Source organism: Solenopsis invicta, chromosome 8 (genome assembly GCF_016802725.1).
Source record: "Solenopsis invicta isolate M01_SB chromosome 8, UNIL_Sinv_3.0, whole genome shotgun sequence".
In the NCBI taxonomy this organism is placed as follows: Eukaryota; Metazoa; Arthropoda; class Insecta; order Hymenoptera; family Formicidae; genus Solenopsis; species Solenopsis invicta.
Window position 1 is genome coordinate 7,978,150 of NC_052671.1, and position 20,552 is coordinate 7,998,701.

The 20,552-nt window shown below is 33.0% G+C and overlaps 1 protein-coding gene and 1 long non-coding RNA gene across 6 annotated transcripts in view; one reads left to right on the forward strand and one right to left on the reverse strand.

Annotated features, from left to right (window-relative positions):
- The window catches only part of LOC105207974, a 171,475-nt gene that overhangs the window by 78,657 nt on the left and 72,266 nt on the right, over window positions 1-20,552 (reverse strand). The window lies entirely within an intron of this gene.
- Window positions 1-20,552, forward strand: part of LOC105207975 (regulating synaptic membrane exocytosis protein 2) — a 197,256-nt gene that overhangs the window by 72,801 nt on the left and 103,903 nt on the right. For all 5 annotated transcript variants that reach the window (XR_003268193.2, XM_026130152.2, XM_026130151.2 and 2 more), the window contains exons 4-6: window positions 13,115-13,193; window positions 16,721-16,880; window positions 19,366-19,617. Coding sequence is in view for 4 of the 5 variants with exons in the window: in XM_026130152.2 (XP_025985937.1) it covers window positions 13,115-13,193; window positions 16,721-16,880; window positions 19,366-19,617 (491 nt within the window). In the remaining variant the exon portion in view is untranslated. The remainder of the gene's footprint in view (window positions 1-13,114; window positions 13,194-16,720; window positions 16,881-19,365; window positions 19,618-20,552) is intronic.

The following is a 20,552-nucleotide window of genomic DNA, read 5'->3' on the forward strand; positions in this document are numbered from 1 at the left end:
GTGCTGATTAACAAAATGTAGACGAATGATATCATATTTTGTCTTCCTGAGAAAAGCGGTTATTATTACGATGATTGATGTATCGTAAAAGACACGTTCAAAATACGACATGCGGATTCGCGAAGCTATAAATTTGCTAAATGAATGAAGTGTATGAACTGGCAACGAAATTTCCCTTTTGTGATAGTAATATATACTGAAAAAAAATCTGGTTACAACTACCAAACGTATAGTGAAATAGTATCAATTAAATATTTTGTCAATATAACCAAAAATAATTTTATTTTTCTAAATATTTAGTAAGTATTATCAAAGCTGGTGTAAGTTACTAAATATTCAGAAAAGTCATTTTTTGTTGACTAAATATTTAATTAATACTATTTCACTATATATTTGGTAGTTATTACTAGTCTTTTTTTATTGTAATATTCTTGTATACCTATCTGACTTAAAAAGTAATCTAACATTTATATATGTGTGTGTGTGTGTTGGATAAATGATACTGAATACTAAATAAAATTGCAAAGTTATATCAATAAATAAATTCGAAATCAAATTGAGGAATATTTATAAAAATTTTGAAATAAACAGAAGACAGCGCGCAGCAACTTTTTTACTGAAAAATTTAAAAACATTACAAGAGAAAGGATTGCACCTTTAAAAAATAGCCGTCGACATCTCTTTTCATTTTGCTTCCTCGCTAGAAATTTAAGCTATTTGCGAGGGTGGCCGGATAACGCAAAGCGTCGAGATGATGGAGTCGTGAAGTCGACATAAACGGAAGAGCTCGGGCGAAGGAAACTTCCACGGGTGAGTAGAAAGTTCGACAAAAGCGGCGTACTCGACAAGCCGGGGACTAAACGTTCCTGTGAAAAATGCCAGCATATGTTCGAAAGGGATGGAACACGGAGACACGTACAAGCAGCTGGGTAACGATACGAGAGAGATGCGGATGCCCTCGGGGCGAACACAAGGGAAGAGGGAAGCGATGGAATAGTAACTGTTATTTACACCTGGAGCACGGGCACCATACGATATCCGCCCGCAATTCCCGCGAGCCCATCGGCGATGCACGTACTCTTCTTTCCCCCGTTCTTCATAGTGTGACCATCAATTTGGGATTTTGAAATTGTCTGTTGGGAGATTACGAAACTATTATACGTGCGCGATTTTCTTCGTGGCTAGTATAAAATAAATTCAACTATAATCAGAGATATATCAGTTATAAAAGATTTATAACTGTCGTTAAGAGACAACTTTTAAAATTCATAATAGATAATTAATTTTAAGAAGAATTGCCAAATGTGTTTTATATTTTTGCTTAATATAAGCAACGGTGACAAAAATATAAAATGGACGAGTAATACAGACAAAAATTTAACGAGTTACATCTTGTTTAATGCGTACCAACAATACTTTAAAAAATCAGATGCAAATGATTTTAATTTTTGATTAGGTTATGTAGCTGATAACAATGTTATCATTAATCATCAATCAATTATGCAGTTTTATAGTAAATTTTGATATTGTCATAAAGAAAAAATTATTGTGGAATATTTTACATTGCATGTACGTATTTGCAATTATCAAAATTAAATTGATCGTATTTATTTCATTGTAAAGATTATATTTTTCTTTATTCGACATTTAAATTTTGTTAAAAAAAATAATATAAATTGACGTCGCAATTTAAGTTTTCTTGAATCATGTTTTGGCGTTTACAGTGATCACCACTGTTTCCAAAGGACTTATCAGAAAGTGAAAGAATACAAGTTTTATAAAATTGAAACATATAGTGCTTGCTGTAGCCATTTTTCCAAATATTTAGTTTAAACAAAATAACAACTGGTCAAAAGCATCAAAAGTGATTTTTTATTTGTAAATTTTACTCATTATTTGGCTGCAACAAAAAAGCATCATAAAAAAATCATACGTTAAATATTATTTTTTATAATATCTAAAAACATACGTCTACATTTGCAAATCGATAGTCAAATTATCTTCAAAATATCACGTTTCGTAAATGAAATTCGAAGCAACATCATTATATACGATCTTTCAATAAAATTTAAATGTCAAATAGAAAAAGAAATATGATCTTTACAATAGAATTAAAACGACTTCTGTATCTTCTTATTGGAAATAATCAATAATGATTGATTACTTTTCTTTTTACTTACATCTTACCGTTTAAAATTTTTTACATGCCACAGCTCTAATACGTAATATAATTTGTAAAATGTGCGAGTTTTGAACATAGTTGACTATAAAGAAATGTTATGTAACATTTCAAGAAGTATAAGTACACTTTAGAATAAGTGCATTTAAGGAAATTGTGGGCAAAGTTTTAAACCCTTTTTTATATCTTTTTTATATCTTTCCCTGACTGATTTAAATTTACATGATTTTTCCCAGTTTTACTTGTTTTTCAAATTTATAGCAGATTTGTAAATATAAGACGCGAATAATAAAACTAATCATTAATATTAATAAAAATGTCAATTGCAAAAATAAATTCAAGCCAGTTTTATTTTAACGTCCATATCTTTTCATTCTTGTTTTCAATTATTAAATATTTAACTCTTTTTTCGATATAAATTAATAATAAAATAAGTATTAATTAATAATTCCTTAGATTTTTAATTAATTAAATTCATAAATTCAATACTTTCAAAGTTTTTCAAATGATTCAAGAGATAAAATTTCAACAAACGGTTGCCCAAATCGTACCTTCTGCAGCGTATACGTTGCTAAAAGGTTCACAGTAAATTAATATGTTATTGATAAAAAGTTAAATATTGCAGTAATAAATATTTGAAACATCAAGCTACAATTTCCAATATTCATTTGCGTACATGCCAAAAAGAAAATATGATAAAAATAAACGTAAGCAGTATGCACTCTTGGCAACTCTTCTCTGACATTATGAATTTTTAAAAAGAAACATATATTATTATTATTTACTCGTTGCAATATCAGAAATAATTAGAAAACGCTTAATTGAAACGAAATGAAACCACTGTTCTAAATTTCAAGTAGGTCAGCACCATCGTACGACTTATCTAACAAATAACTGGTGTGGTTTTGTTAGCCGATTACGAATAGCTGTTGCAAATCTGCAATTTCGTAACGTTTCACCTGTTCGAAGGATCCTTATATACTCCCCGCGACGGAGCCGCTTAGGATTGGCAATGATTTGTAAACCCGAATCAACTCTCCGGGGCTTCATAGAGTCAACGCGTTGGAGTATCTGCTTCTCGTGTGGCTTCGATCCCTCTAGTGATTGCGAGCTTGTGTGCGTTATACGTAAAATATTCAAATCTACATCCGCTATATCGATTTTCATCCTGCTCTCTCTCTCTCTCTCTCCCCTTCTCTATTCATCTCTCCTCCGCCCGCCGCCACTCGTTTCTTTAATCCCTCCTGGCAACGCGTTTTTTCATTGCCCTTCGAGTACAACTGCGATCTTCGATCTTTGAAGATTTACTTTCTGATCCTTCCATCTCGGTAGACTTCTTTCAAACGATTCTGTAGAAATTTTACGCGTATTTGCCGTTCGCGATGAAATGAAAAAATGCAGATAACTGTCTCTCCTATCACGGTCGTTTCGAGATAATTCGTGTATAAAGTATGCAATATCGCGTAGGATGTGATTAAAACCATCCGGAGACAGATCCGGTTTCATGATTTTTTATTCTGGATACTTTGCTTTAAATACGTTCTCTTGTTAAATTTTACAGCGTAGAATCTCACTCAAGACAATTTTTTTTTTTCCCGTAAAACCTGACACACTTTAGAGTAGAGAAGCAAGAAATGCATATTTCATATTCGTTATTTGTACGAAGTACCGTTTTCTGCCGCGTCTTCTGTACTTTTGTTCTAAGAAAGTGACAAATCAATTTTTATAAAATGATTTTTCGTCAAACGGAAAATGCAACTTGAATAAGTAGAGGAGAGAAAGACGGAGATTTATCGTTTAATGAGCGAAAGAGGAGGTTTGAAATCGAAGATATTACGGTGGCGAAAAATGTAAGAGGCAGCGGCGCTAGTGATTTGAAATCCCCGAGCCTCCTTTCTATTGAAAGTCGGATTTCGCATTATTCGCATACATATCCGGCGAGAATGTGATGCCTTTGTTCGCGCGTTTGAAAGACGAGGAGGAGAGAAGCGTTTTGAATGGGCCACCTTTAATGTTCAAGCCAGGCACCATCGCGATATAATTCAGCGGTAACGCACGAGAATACGACCGATTCCAATCTCGCATTTATACCCACCCGTACTAGTTTGCTCACCAGTACCTCTCCTCTTATACAGCCTTCGAATCGCTAGCATCATTATCCCATATACCATGAAATCTAATTTCGACATTGTAACAACGGCGTACAACGTCGTATTGCGATTTGCGTTGTTACCTGATCAACGTTTGTGCTTTCACCTCTTAAGTGAGCATTTCGATATTCAATATACTGGAAGTTATTATTATTGGAAAATTTACGTGACATTACTTCCGACTGATGTTATGCACGCCAAAATTATCTTTTTATCCTACTCAATTTTGGATAATGCAAAAAATGCAAAAAATAACAATTGATTTTCAATTTAATATCGTGATATTACCAGCAAGTCTTGTTCAACTTAGAACTGCGTTTTAAAATCGAAAAGTTATTCGGCGCGCAGTTTCGTAAACTTGAAAATGTATATAAAATTACGTAAGTACCAACATTAAAATCTAGTCATGACCTATAAGGCGTTTAATGTTGCGAAGAAATAACATTTTTATCACGCCGATTATATCTTTGATTATTAATAAAATGGGATTAATTTTATATCGCTATCGATACATTAGATATTTACGTCTTTTTTATCCTGGCGCGAATATCCATGTAGCGATATTTCACGGACCTTCCGGGAGTTATTGTCAAAATTTATCGCCACCTTGATGTACGTTAGTCTCATCAAGATACACTCCGTGACTACTAATTCCATGGTATTCCATTCAACCAACCAACTCGCTACCGATCCGCTGCTCCATTAATTACAGTGATGATTAACAATGTGATTGTGCCTAGAGATCAATTACCAGCAATAACCCTACCAATAGCGCATCGCCGTCAGGCATTAACACGCCCCATTGCGATTCATTAATTTCACTTCATCATTTGGTTAAGCAGTGCTGCTGGGCGTGTGAGATACAAGTTATTAACAATGCCCTTGTAATAAAAACAATTTTCGTCAGTGTCCATTGCCTGTGAGAGATTTGATGGTTACACAAACGTGCGATTGTTTACTGGGAAACAATCGATAATTGATTACGCAATGAGTTTTGATTAGAATCAAAATACTAATGAGCTATATGTATCGTTTATAGTCACGTTTAATATTTGATGTTAATATAATATTATATTAATATCTGCACTCTTTCTCTCTTCTCTATTGTGTTAGATTAGTTTGCATGTCGCCATTCACGGCGGCATTTATTCGCTTTTTATTTTAACTCTGTGATATTTGTCATAAAAATTGATCATGTATATTTCCAAAAAAATATATAAAACTATAAAAATAATTGTAGAATGAATAGTAATTATACATGTATTACTTATTCCTTCCAATAATTTCTTTATAATTTCCTTATTGAAACGTGTTACAAAGCAATAGCAAATTATTCCTGTTTAATCTGTAACAGTGCTTGAAAATATATTTGACACGTAGCTTGAAGAACTCAAAAAGGTATATAAAGTCACAAAGAAAATATCAGCACAATCCTATGACCAAATAAAGCTCATCTTTAATTTAAAAAAAATATTGTATTTATTTATTAATAATTAACGTTTTCAATTTCATAAAATTGTTTATGTCTACGCCACAATTAAATTGTATCAACTCTAAATTTTAATGTAAAATTATTTTTCCTTTTGTTTACTGTGAAAGCTTTATTTATATTTTTCGCATATTGGCTACTAAAAAGAAGCATATTACACAGTTGGTCTGGTAGCTTCAGATTAAAATTCTAGCGAATGAATAGCCTGTTATCATGCACGTATATTTTTGTATTTTGCTGAAATAAAAAAAAAAGATTGAAAAACGCATCAACATATTTTTCTTTATGAATATAACATCGATTAAATATTAAAGGAAATTCATTGCAACATGTTTAGAATTTATTAAATATTTTTCAAATGTTTCATAAATTCTAAATATGCGATAGTGATGAATATCGTCCGAATATTATCCGTCTAAAAAGACAGATCTAACATTTTACATAAAATGGAGAACATCTGCCAATTATATATGACGTTTTATCTGCACGTGATATGATTATACACAAGCATTAAATATTCTAACAAATTCACGTTTTTCAATAATTTTATGTAACAAGGCGCCCCGAATAATTGCTACATTTACTACATTAATATTAATTGCATTGAATTGCACGAAACGCTATAAATGGGTCATCAACACTATGTTATCTCTAATATTACGGAAGCGTTACATCAGGGATTGGAGGCTTTAATTACACGTCCGTTTATCGTGCGCTGAATCGGGCGCAATGTCAATCGACAATATCGACCGGACCCTCTTCTGCAACAGCCAGCGGTGATATCAAAAATATGTCTCATATCCAATTACGCGAATATGGCTTATTAGAGAACGATGAAAATTCGTGAAAATCAAGCCGTTGCGCACCTGACAAATATTTGCAAGCTACGTGCTTGTCGTTATATTTTTTAGAACACAGCAGTCGCGACAGTCGATACCATTGATGGTCGTATCGCCATTTGAAAATATGCGCCGTTAAAAACATTCGTCGTGCAATGGTCGAGGATCAATAATACGTAGTTGAGCTGAACGGTATTGAAATTAATACATTTCGCCTTTTGCGCGTCTAAACATATTGCTCTCTGTATGAGCGCACGAAATTGGATTGAATTTACATTAAAGATATTTTAGCTCTAAATGTCAGCTAAAATTTGTAAAATTAATTGTTCCAAAATAAAACATTTGTATGAATAATTATTAGAGTTTTGTTGATATTATACGTGAACAATTTGATTTAATTAAAACAACTTCCTTACGTTTGCAAATAAGCATAATAAAATATTTTTTAATAAGAATTAAGGGCAAACAATAAATTAATAACTTTTAAAATAGAGAAATATGTTCAAATTTTACATAGATACTTGAATATAATAATAGAACAAACTATAAAAAAAATTTAAAATTTTTGGTTAATACTTCGAGATGTAACACATTCTTAATAAAAAAATAAATTTTTTCGCGTACATCGTGGCTCCAAAAATTTACTATAATAAAATTAAACGCAAACAGTGAACACACAATATAATATTACAGGATCAAAGTGATCTCGCGCGTTTGATATAGTAAAATTATATATTCGATCAATTTCTCCCTCACTCTCATTATTTAAAATATAAAAATTATTCATTCTTTAATAATCGCAATAATAAAATTGATATTATTATCACACATAAAAAGCGAAGTATGTATTTACTTTTCCTATTGTGCATTAATTTTTTACTATATACTTCCATGTCACCGGATCAACGAAGTGGTTTCTGTTCTTTTCTTGTTTTCAGGTTTTCTTGAAGTTTGTTGATGTGAATATTATTTTAATAAAACGTTTTTTTTCTATTTTTTTATTTAAAAGTTCTGCGTTTATTGGAAAATATTGGAAGCATGCATCTAGTTGCGAAAAATAAATATCGTGAGATATATTGATTTTATAGAATGTGTTGAGAGAGAGAGAGAGAAAGAGAAAAAAACGTGCGTTGCGTTTGCTACATTTATATCTATAAAATATCTGATTTTTATTAGTTGAAGAGTGTCAAGAACTGCTGACGCAATATCACATGTTAGCATTTATAAAGCATTTAACTCTCGTCATGTTAAAGCAATAACGATTATTAGAGGGGATCCATATTGAGTGATTTATCAAGTGCTATTATTACAGAAAGATATTCGTACGAAATATAAAGCAGTAAATATTAATAATTTTCCACGACACAGAAGTAATAAAAATATATAAAAAAATTTCGAAATAAGAAGGAAGAAATTTTACTACGACGGAAAAACGATCTTAAAAAAAACTCCACGTCGCTCTGTTGACTTTGTAAAAATTGGTTTGTAAAAATTATTTAACATATTGAAACATCACGCATTATATGTTCTTGAATAGAATATTTTTAGTCAATTATTGTTACTTTCTTTAAATTTTTTAGATTTGAAAAATTATTCCGAATACCTTTCCGTTCCAGTTAGGACGATAAATCGATGCGAAACGATAATTCAAGTTGGTCGAGGTCGACCTCTTGTTAGACAACTCTCGGGAAGTTAAATCTCGCGTGTTTGTAGCAGACCATCGCACTTCCCGAAAACTCGAAGCCGCGAGGAAGTTCAAGTTGCCTCTGCTGCTGGAAACTCAAGGAGATCCTGTTGAGCTTTCCATCAAAAGGATAGAAACCCTCTCGTCTTTTCTATGGTTATTTGGGAGAGTCTTGAAAGAACGGTAACGCGTCATGAACAGTACAACGGGGTTGAGCGAGAGAACAATCCTCAAAACGTTAAATACGTAGCGAGTGTAGAGAGCATTTTGGTTCTTACGGTTAAACGCGGTTTTGGGAAACCTAGGAAGCATTGTCTCCGTGTATAATCCGTCTTTCAGAGTTCTCGAGGTATTGAAACGAATAATGTATTTCATAAGCCGCTTTACATTATACAGCAACATAGTGAGCGCGCATTTCAAGAAAGCGCGTATTTTCAATAAACGGCAAACTTGTTTAAAATCATGCCGTGCCAGATTTGTCGTTTTATTAATATAATTTATTAAGCGAAACATAAAGAGTTTTCATTAATTATATTAATAAAAGACTTTTCTGCTTGCCTATCAAATTCACTTTAATCATAATAAGTAATATCAAGTTTAATTAAAATCATTCCTCCTCCAACCCTTGACGATGTTTCATAAATCTTGGATTTAATGCGAGATAAAAACGAAGAAGTTGTAATGATCGCTTTTATCCTCCGGGGAGATCGGGACATTTTCCCAATGATTTTTCGGACAATTAGCTAGATAACGATTTGTCTTGCGTCAAAGTACGGATAGCCGGGGGTTCTTACGTGACCTCGGTGAGTCCGAACGATAACGAAGTAATCGCTACAAGAAGGAAAATCCTGACATTTCTCACACGTCGTTCAGAGAGAATTTCTTTTGTTGCGCTCGTCGACTATACTGGTAATTCTCTTTGTTAACGTCAACAGAAACGCAAACGCGGTTTCCGACCATGTCTCTATAAAAACAACTGTGGCAAGGTGCCAGCTCGGGAAAAGTTAATTTCATTAATAAAACCGAGTTCGCCGCGTTCAGTTTTTGCTACAATCCAGAATACTAACTTATTGAATTACACCCGTAATTTGATTCTTTGACAAGCGCGTATGCGCAATAAAATAAAATTATTATTAATTATTATATTATTGGAAATATTTAAACATTTAATCGCGGCCGCGTGTGAGGTTTTATTGTTTTTCATCTTACATTTTACGTCATTTTATTAATGTACAAATTAAAAATATATTATGAGACAGAGATTTTTGCTTCGATAAAAATTTCAAGGATGATTTGTTAATAAAAGTATATAATATGTAAAATTAAATAGTAAATTAGTTATGATCAAATTTTAGGGACGTTAAATATTATTTATTTTGTAAATAAAGTTCTACGTATTTATAAATGTAACAAAATTTTGATTTGGTTAATCTGAAGAATATTTTGTGTTTAAACGACTGTTTTATATTCAAGATTTAATTGCTGCGGTATTTAATATCGAAAAACTTCCGTATATAGACATAGAAATATTTTCCATAAAATGTGTATTTATGAAAAATCAATCTTCAATTTGTTTAAAGATCTGTAATAAATTTTCAAGTACTGCAAATAGAATGTTCGATATAAATTCATAAATAATTGCACCAAAATTTGTTTTGTTTTATTTTTTTCTGATTCGATCTGTATTCCCAACGTGCCGCGATTAATAAAATAAAGAGTCGCTTTAATATACTAAATGTGTAATATTTATTACAGTAATACCGTATAAGAGATCAGACGGGGAACGATTTTGATCGCGAGTGCGAATGAACGGAGTTAACTATTTAATGGCGGAGCAACGGTCTATGTACGACGCATTTTCCAGAGTCATAACTCACGTAAGATTCGATCTGACGGTTAATTTCCGCGACGAGAAAGGTGATATGCGGTGGATCATGGGCATCTAGCCAGTTTTTCTAAAAGTTTAATTGGATCCACGAGCAATCCAATCTGACCACATGCGCTCGCACACGATTCCGATTTTTTCCGGATTTTACCGCGGGAGCGATCTCTCAGCTTTTCGCGTCTACGAAATTACACGAAAATTTATCTCGCAAAAAAGTTGTACTGTCGTACTTCAACGAGTAATTGCGTTAATTACAAAATGCGTCCCGTTTTTTTTACATTCGTTTTTATGTCGCTATTTGTCTGTTAAAGGATATACTTTTTTTCCAACAGTAAAATTTGCACAAATCTTTCTGTAAATAAGAGATGTTTTAATAGAATTTTAAATTATTTGAAGACGAAGATTATTTTATCGAAAATCTTCGTCTTTAAAGAATTTACAAATTTCTTAGTATATTTCGTCCTGCGAATTGATTATTCATTCTTATGTATATGTACAAATTAATTAATAAATATCTTTGTTTTCTGGTTCTCTTATGGCATACTATGAGTCGTTAATTTTCAATACTTTTACAAATATATAAAAATTATTAAGCCATTCTTACATGTGATTCAACATCTCTAGAAAGTATATTTACGGTATTAAGTAAAAAAAAAATTGTATGTAAATGTTATGATTTAATTGTAACACAATATCAGAAATGCACGTTTTCACACATAAAAATTCATATAGCTTTGAAACAAAAATAACTTAAAAAAAAAATATTTTAAAGTTGATATTTTATTCTACAAAAACAAAAATGTTGTAATATTGTTTACTTGAGTTATTCAGTAACCTGAACATAACATTTTTTAATGTGCATAATGCCAATCCATATAAAAAATCGCACGCAATTACAGTCGAAAGTACTAACAGTAACAAACAAGTTGGTTTCCTTACTGCTTATGTTTTACTGCTTAGAGCTTGAATAGAAAGATTGCCGCAATAGTCGTATAGTCGTGTGTCAACGTACAAAGATTGACGTAAATACGTATATATGTCTTTGTGCGTTGACTTACGATTATGACTACTATTGCGACAGTTTTTCTGCTCAGGCCCTTAAAGTTTTTCTAGCTGCTATTAGCCTTAACGGATACAAACTGAAGATGAATTGCATATATTTTTAACAAAGTTACTTTTATTGATATATTACATTACAAGAAACATTTTGTAATATTATTTATGTTTACATTAAATATTTAATGTAAATATTTTTGCATTTTAGCTCTAAATGTTATCGTTTAAATTGCAATTTTTTTCAATAGCTCGTAAAATTCTTGCAATATAAATGAAAACTGGTTGGAAAGAAAATTAAAAAAATGTTTTAGCTGCAGAAAAAATATTAATTCTATGTATACAAGAGAGATACTTTAGATCATTTTTGTTTCAGAGTAAATTTTCAAAGTTTTCTGAATAAAAGACACATATGAACCGAGGCCGGCAACGCACTTAGGCACTAGGTCTCTTAGATGGCAAAGCTTTTTAATATAAAAAGAAGGAGATAGAGGTTGTTCTTTGTCCTTGTGTTCTTTTAATATTTAAAAAAAAATGCGCAGAACACAAATGTTCTAAAGTGTGCATTAAGTATTAAATATGGAAGTTGAAAAAGTAATATAGAAGTATTAAAAGTTTTTACATAAAAATGACTAACGTATTATGAATCTTACATTTTATCGATCGCTCATAAATAAAGTAAATTTAAAAAAAAGTCTTTTGTCGTCTTTTTATCTAACTTAAATTCTAATTCTTAAAAAAAATCCCTGAAATAAAGAAAAATACCACACTGCGGCGCAAGAAAAAAAAAGCACACGTTCGCGGGAAAGTCCATTTCTTTTTCTTGACTCGCGGTACAGTAATCTTTTTTATTCTGTTAATTCATACCGCAATGTTACTTGCGACGGAGGAAGAACCACAGATTATCTGATTACTCGCGAGAGTATTTGGGTTAATTGAGCAGCTGCAAAAGCATTGCTTGGCAATACAGTGATATATATTATTGGCGCTAAGAAATATTTCCTGCGACTAGTATATAACACAATCGGCTGATAATTTTTCTCCTTATTAACTCGAAGCAACGATGAATAGCTAGGTAATGATGCAGACAAATTGAATGTTATTACAGTAATCTGCAAACGGTACTTACTTTCTTGAAATGAATGAAATTAGACGTAATTGTATGTATTTTTTTCAGCAGCTAAAATCTTTTTTGTTTTCTTAGTTTTCATTTATATTGCAAGGATTCCACAAAATATATTGAAAAAAAAATATATTGTATAAACGATAAAGCTAAAATATGAGAAGCACCACATTTATTTGAATATTACAAATAACAATGAAAAATGTTATTTCTTGTAATTAGTTTCAAGTTTTTCGATTCCTATCGCTTTTCACGTAGTTTCTGAACGCGCGATTGAAGTGTTTCGTGCTCTTTCTCTCTTTCTTTTCCTTCGATGGAATATACATCGGAAACTCATTCCTGTCGATAACGGCCGACCCTCGAAATCGCGCGGCCGTTTTCCGACAAAGATTTGCGATAACGCCCGCCGCTCGATTAGGAAGTCTCTCGGCAAATCGCGCAAGATAAAATCACTGCCGGCGTTCCTCCCTACTAGAAGGAAGGCGGGACTGAATACTTAACGAATCTCTCCCGGAGATATTCTTAAGGATCTAAATGGAACTTTAAAGACCTTGCAGAGGCGACAGAAGGGCGGAAAAGCGTCTGTGGCAATCGATTCGCCAATTGCGAGTGATCCCGGAGGATATAGCTTGTAAGAGAGCTCGCGGATAGAACTGTCACAATCTCTTCGTGAAGTATGATACTATAAAAGAGATTCTGTTCTTTTTTCCAGTGACGAAACCGGCCAAGGTCACCCCGGTGGAGGACATTCAGCCCAAAGAGGATTCCACCACAATTGAGTCTTTGAAACCGTAAGTATCTAACGATTCATACAAGATTCACACAAAACATGCATTGTCGTAATTGCGATTGCATTTTCGTTATTGCGTCGCTTTTAACGGTATATTGCTCGCAACGAAATTAACTGAAACGAAAATTCGTAGAAAATTCATACACCATATCAAGCTATAACGATAATCGTGTAAAAAAATTTTTACAACAACTGCGTTTGCTGACTTATATTGATCTTAAATTTGTTAAAGACACTCTTTATGTCTTTATTCTTCTATATATTTTTTTATACTATTAGATACATAAGAATATTTTTATTTATAATAATATTATATTTAATTAATTATTAATATTATAATTAATAATGTTATAATATATAACATTTCAATCATGATACAATGCGCAAATGTTCCCCAGAAACATGAATTTCCGTGTTATTTGATTTATTGTAACTGTATAAATACAATATAAGATTTCTTCGTTGTTATTTAATTTCGAGTTGATCAATTCTTTAATTATTCCATATCAGGAATAATATTATCATGTTATATATATATCACGCAATATTTTGAATATTACATTATCATAGTCTGAATACAGTATTGAATCAAATAAATTATACACATAACGTACACGTTTATAATTTAAAGCTATTAAAAATTTCTATGTATTTAATATATTATATATAATAAAAAAATATATTTTATATTAGCACATATGAGAATGTTTTCAATTTTAGATCAATATAATTGAAATAACATGCAATCTTTTCGTCGTTATCAACTGTAAAATATAATATAGTTTCGAAATAATATATAATAATTTTTTATAGAAAATAGAAACCTAAGTGCGCACTGCATGTTTGTTGGATCGGAGGAACTTGTAAATATGTATAAATTCATCTAAAAAATTATTATTGAGCACTAAAATTTGCTTCCGACCGATTTTGCTGTGTTTCTTAATTTAAATGTATTGATACACTTTCCGGTCACAGTAAAAGTTATTGACTACTTTAAAACTTTGTTAGGTAATTCAAAAAAGAAAATATACAAAAAAATATATTACTGTCATAATATCGTTATACATTGTTAGATATAAATTTAAGAGAGTAACGGTTTAAATAGTGAACGTTGATGAAATATATAATAAAAGAATGCAAATTCTATAACTTAAAAATACGACGCTTTAATTATATAACACTGTTGCGCCCGCGCTTTGTCGTCGTCTGAATTTGTCGCCGCGGGGTGCGTCATGAGAAGATTGGCCCTTGACAATGTGTCGTCTTTTTAGATTTCTTTTCAGATTTTAAAAACTACGTTGCCGTCGTTGTCACAGCTTCAGAGTTGTAAACACGTACGAATCCGTTTATCATTAAAGTTCTTTTTACAAAGGAGTGCTCTTTCTTTTTCCGAGTGCTCGAGCACGAGATACGGTACCTCGTTCTCTGAACATTTCAATTATTAATCGAGACAAGCTCTCAGTTATAGTAAGATCTTGGTGATCTAAAATAATGTTTCTTGTGTGATTTTATATAAAAATTTCTAATTCTTTCGAACTGCGCTTCGAACTTTCGATCGAACTTCAATTTTATTTTTAAAATTTAAATTTTAGAAAAAAAAGAGTAATACAAAGAGATTACAAAATATTATGCTAGAAAAGTGATTTGACATATTTCGATATAAAAATTCAAAGTAAAATTAATTTGTAAAATAATTTTTTCCCAAACATTGTAATTTAATGACCTTATAAAGCAATTAATATATTTTAATTTTATAATTGCATAAATTTCAAGATCGAAAGTAACGGCACACGGTTTAAACAATTTTTTTTAATATATACAATTACATATAAAATATTATTTGAGCATTGAAATCCGCTATGACCGTTGACTTTCTTTCAATTTTAATTGTGTTATACATTTATATTAATAATGTATATTATTACCTATATACATTATTATATTATAATATTATATATATTATAGCATAATATAAACAACTATTACTTTCATTATTACTTTTTTTATTTTAAATTTATATATTGCTTACACAAGAAGAAATTAATATCAAATCAGCAATCATATATAATATAAGCTCATATATAATCATATATTTTTCATATATAAGCAAGAATATAAAATCTTCTTGAAGGAATTTGATAATTTCAAACAGATATAATTTGTTTACACGAAGAAATAAAATTCTTCATAAAAAAAAAAACAAATTTCTTCATGCAAGCAAGATATGTCTGTTTAAGATTATTCAATTCCTTCAAGAAAATTTTATACTCTTGTTTATATATGAGAATATAATTGTTGATTTAATAATTTTTTTTTCTGTGCATAAAAGAGTAAACTTTTTATATTTCAAATCTGTTTTTTCTGATTTAATATCAGATAATGTCGCGTCATTAATTACAGTAACTGTTTCCAGCTCTTCGTTTTAATAAAATGACGGTATTCTCCAATAAATGTCAATTGCATAGTTCCAGTGTTCGGGCGACGAAATTTCACTCGTTATTTCGCCGAGTGCAATTTGAAAACTATTTGAAAACGTTTCGTCCGGTTAAGGGTCCGTCGTTGTTAATCCGCGCTCTACTATCTCGCGCGAGTAAAGATTTATTCGCTTGGGAACGCACGTGCAAATGAGCGGCGGACAGTGTCCGTGTGGAAGACGATCCATTGAAGTTCACTGTCAGTTTAAACGGGCGCGACCTACCCTTGTTTCTGTCGTCTGTCCGCCTCCATTTGCTCGTGCGCCCAGCCGAGCGATATTTAATACGACACGTCCATTAAGGACTGTGGATTGATTCCCCGTTGATCAGCTAAGTAACCCACGCTTGTTCAAATAACGAGCACGCCGTTCCACGAACGAGCATGTTTGTATCGGATAGAACGACCGGCGGTTTTCTAATAACAGGTCTTTTACAACTTGTTTTTTTTTTTACAACGATCGTAAAATTACGTTTACGGTCGTTGAAGAAGCGTTAAATTTTTTTTATAGAAAAATAGACACACAACGCGCACGTATCTATATTATAAGAAATAAGATTATTAATAATTTCATCACTGTGATGTACCTTTGAAATTTGTGACCCCGCGTGTAAGAATTTGCAATTATCTCAATTTTCGTGTAATAATAAATCTGTTTACATTACAATAAAAATTCAGTGATATAAATTCGCCCTTTTATCGTTATGAAAGCAAGTTACTCGAATATAAATAAAACAATATATTTCTCCCTTTCTCAATAAAATATTTCAATACTTTTACACGCAGTTATTATTATTATTAAAAAAAAATAACCATTATGAGAGTTCTTCGCTTTCCGTTCTTAAAAGGTACATCTTCATATAATGTGTACACAATAGAACGTAATTAATTATCTGTAGTACTGTGATTTATCTAGTGATTTATCTCAATGTCCGATAATCCAGGCGCACGAATGTTTGACAATAATCCCGATAATGGAGGACGCGCTCGGAGAGATCGTTGTCGTGCCGAATGAGGGACTGCGCTTAATAAAGTTTATCGGGTTCGATGTTTCAGAAAGTCAGAAACGGGCGGCAAGACAAGCAGCGGGGACGACTGCAGGGTATGTCGGAAGTCGTTCGGCCCCGAGGAAGTCTCGCGAACTTGTTGCGAGTGTCAACATAAGGTCTGCGAGGACTGCGCCTCGTATTCGACGACAACGAATTCCGACGATCCGGTGAGTCGGCACGCCTCCATTTTTAATTAACCAGCTTGTTCATTGTTTTCCGCTGGCAAATATTGCCGTAAAACGAGATTGGATGGCGTCCGGGCGCAAATTAATTGCCGAAACGGACGAAAGGAAAATACGAAAGAGTTTCAAGACGGAGGGGAAAAAAAACGAAGGACTGTAAAAATCCAATTTCGAGAATAACAACGTAATTAATCGTGACATTTACCGTTCCCTCCTCTATTTATAAAAAGTATTTATTTTTTTAATTTAGACGTTATACATAATCGGAACCGGCTGCTCCTTTGACATTTCGAATTAATAACTACGTCGCTTAAGATTTTTATTTGATTTTTCCTTTCATTGCCAAAAGGTCAGTTCATTTGATTACTTACTAATAAGTAATAAACTTTTACGTTAATATGTTATATTTCATATAGCAAACTAAATGTAATGTCTGTAAGCGATTTGAATTTTATGCAAAGCGACGATGATTATTTTATATTGCGTCGTCTATCATATACGAAGCGAAAATGAAACGTTAGAAATAAGAAATTATTATTATTATAAAAATAACCATCGTGATAATTCCTTACTTTCGGTTCTTAAAAGATATACTTTAATATATGCACAATAGAATGTAATTAGTTACCTTTGTATTGTGCAGTAATTTATCTCAATGTTCGACAATAAAAAAATTGGTCTTGCCGAATGAGGGTCTGCGTAATACGCGTGTATCCGACTCCGTATAATTTTGCGAGAGAGCTTCCAAAAATGTGTTCTAAGAACAAAGATCCTATTACTCGCCTTCGAAGCACGAACGTGAAGGGGACACAGTTAATTGCCGGTTGATAGTGACAAGAAAAGCTGAAAATACACAACAGTAGGAACGAATGAAAATCCTCTAACGCTTAACGTGGACGTGTAAATGACATCCAGCTTTGTTGCTTGCAAATTTTCATTCTCTCTCTCTCTCTCTCTCTCTCTCTCTCTCTCTCCCCCTCTCTATATCTCTCTGGATTCTGTTGTTAAGGGAGAATTACCTATCGTCCCTCTAAGCAACGTAGCGCCAATAGGAAATTAACGCGAGAAATTATTGAGGCTTCCATCCTTGGACTATTCAAAGTTTTTCTCGAAATAGCTAAGACAATTATGCTTCTTCACCCGAACCATCGTTTCGCGTCGATAATTAAATTCAGGAGGTGGGAAGCGCAAAAAGCGACTTCGTGGCGCTAAACTTGCTCGCTGTATTATCGTAAACGTATAGAGGATCTAACGGAAATTTATTCGCGACTCGCGCAAATTCGCTCCGCGTTTAGTCGCGCTGAAGATTAATTGGTTTAATGGCGATTTTGTTTGCCCTTCGCTCGCTGATACGCGTGATGTTGATCGGGCGTTAATTCTAATTACACGCGTAATTGATAAATTCGGTAAATGCGCGCGCGGCCGATCGCGCGAGATTTAATCTCGCGCCGGATTACAATGGACGGCATGCCCTTGCACGACATTCCTGCGGGCAACCCAAATTTCGTATGTGCGTAATCATTCTGAGTCTATTCATCCAGTTTCTATTCACTTCTAGCGCACGGTACATCTCCATGGTAACCTAAATTCATTAAAATGTACATTCTTCTACATTTGATAAAGCGGGAACGTTACGCTGTGTAGAAAAATCACGTGTATGTATGTACATGTGAATCTGATGGAAATGCGCGCATTTAGTAAATTTCGAGATTTGCATTCGCTATTTTTGACGCTCGCGCGGCGGTAGTACGCGTAGAGAGGACGCTTTGCTTTTATTAAATATGCTCAAATTCCATTGTTAATTTCGCATGTTATAAATAAAATAAATAAATAAAAAAAAAAGGAACAAGTCGAACATAATACGATTATACAAATATTACATGTATATTAAATTTACACAGCAGTCGTAGTAACATTTACAAAAGTTAATAATACTTTTACGTATTTTGCATTGCTATTTGTCGAAGTAAAAATGCGTAATATTCCACGAGTGGGAACTCGCATATATACATATGCTTCCTAGATATGCAGTGAAATATTTTAGGAATTGCGGATTAATGTGACTCATCTCTTTTAATCAATATGAATTAAATGTTTGTATTTTATTCCATCTATTATATTTACTTTTCTCGTACTGAATTCGACCGAATTCCGTCAATTTAGATCGTACTGTCACTTTGAACGTGGTGCTATTAAATTTGTTTGTCTTATATCTTGATCTCTCGCTGACTATGCTTTTTTTTACCTATTTTTCACCGTTTAATCGGATTACTGAGCGACGGTTGTATTTTTCTAAGAGTTTTTTTTTTAAGCTTCTAAAAATCTAAAAAGAAAATCACGTTACATACTCTTTTTCGCTTTTTTGTACGTATCTGAATTTGAGGCAAAATCGGCAAAATGTGTCGATATTAGATGCAAGCTTGTCGTGTACATGGACGAGCGTTGACAGGTTTTTTTTTTTTGATTACAGTCTTCCTGGCGATGTAGCGTTTGCCGTCGAAAGATCGCCTCGAGGGACCAGCCGATAGTGACACAGGAATCCACAGATTCAATGCTAGACGTGCCGTGTTTGGAGACTCTTCACAGGAGGCACAGCGATGCCCGACTCGGTCCCACTGGAAGTCAAATAGGTGCACTTGGAACTGGATTGGCTCCACCGCGAAGTCCGGAAATTCGGAGACACTCCGACGTTTCGCCAGCTAGTCTCAAGGAACTGGAGAAGGTAAGCAAAAGCTTGGTCTGCCATCGTCGTATATGCTTTCCTGAGATGAACCAATTAATCAAAAATAACGCAACTCTCTCGTGATGACTCGATCCTTCCGATCGCTTCATTTTACAATGCGAATAAATGCATAACACATAGCTTCAATCCTACGATACATCCGGTAATAGAAAGAACAACTGAACATTGTAGAATAAAATCATGTTGACGGATTATACTTCAACTACTTTTACGCCAGTTACGATTAAAATATAATTTTTTTTTTAGTCAAAAACTATCTTTTTTGATACACGTATTGTCGGCTTACACGATTCCTTTTCTCTTCGCAGAAAATTAATACGTTCAATGGGATAAAGTGAAATTTTTCTGCGTTAAAGAGACGAGGATATGATTTTCAAAATTATGGAAAATTAAGGCGCTTCACGTGCGCACCGTATCATTCGACTGCGACTGGCTTTCGATGTTACTCATGATTTACTACCGCACGAGATTCCCTTTTCCCAGCGAGGTGCATAATTCAACATCCTAAGAGATATACCGTTCTGCGCGAGAATATTTGTGCAGCCATGTTTGAAATTAGGGTTGCTGAATTACCGCTGCCAAACGAGTCAACGTATAACATGCTTTGAGTGTCCGCTTGAACGCTTTAAGCTACACCTCACTGTTATTTCAAATGCATACGCCATACTATTCGCCGAGATTCCTGCACACCACCTGCATTATGCAACAAAGTGCAGGTCACTCGTTGAGAGGGATTTCGAATTATTCCGTTCCGATTGCAGTCGACGACTGCAAGGACAAAAAAGCCGCTTCCTTTTTACAATCACAAGCGCTGTTTTTTTTAGGTCGCGCCCCTCCCATAACTTTCAAAACGACGTTGATTACGTAACGTGATTCGATTCGTATTATAATATCAATCCCGGCGATATTACTCT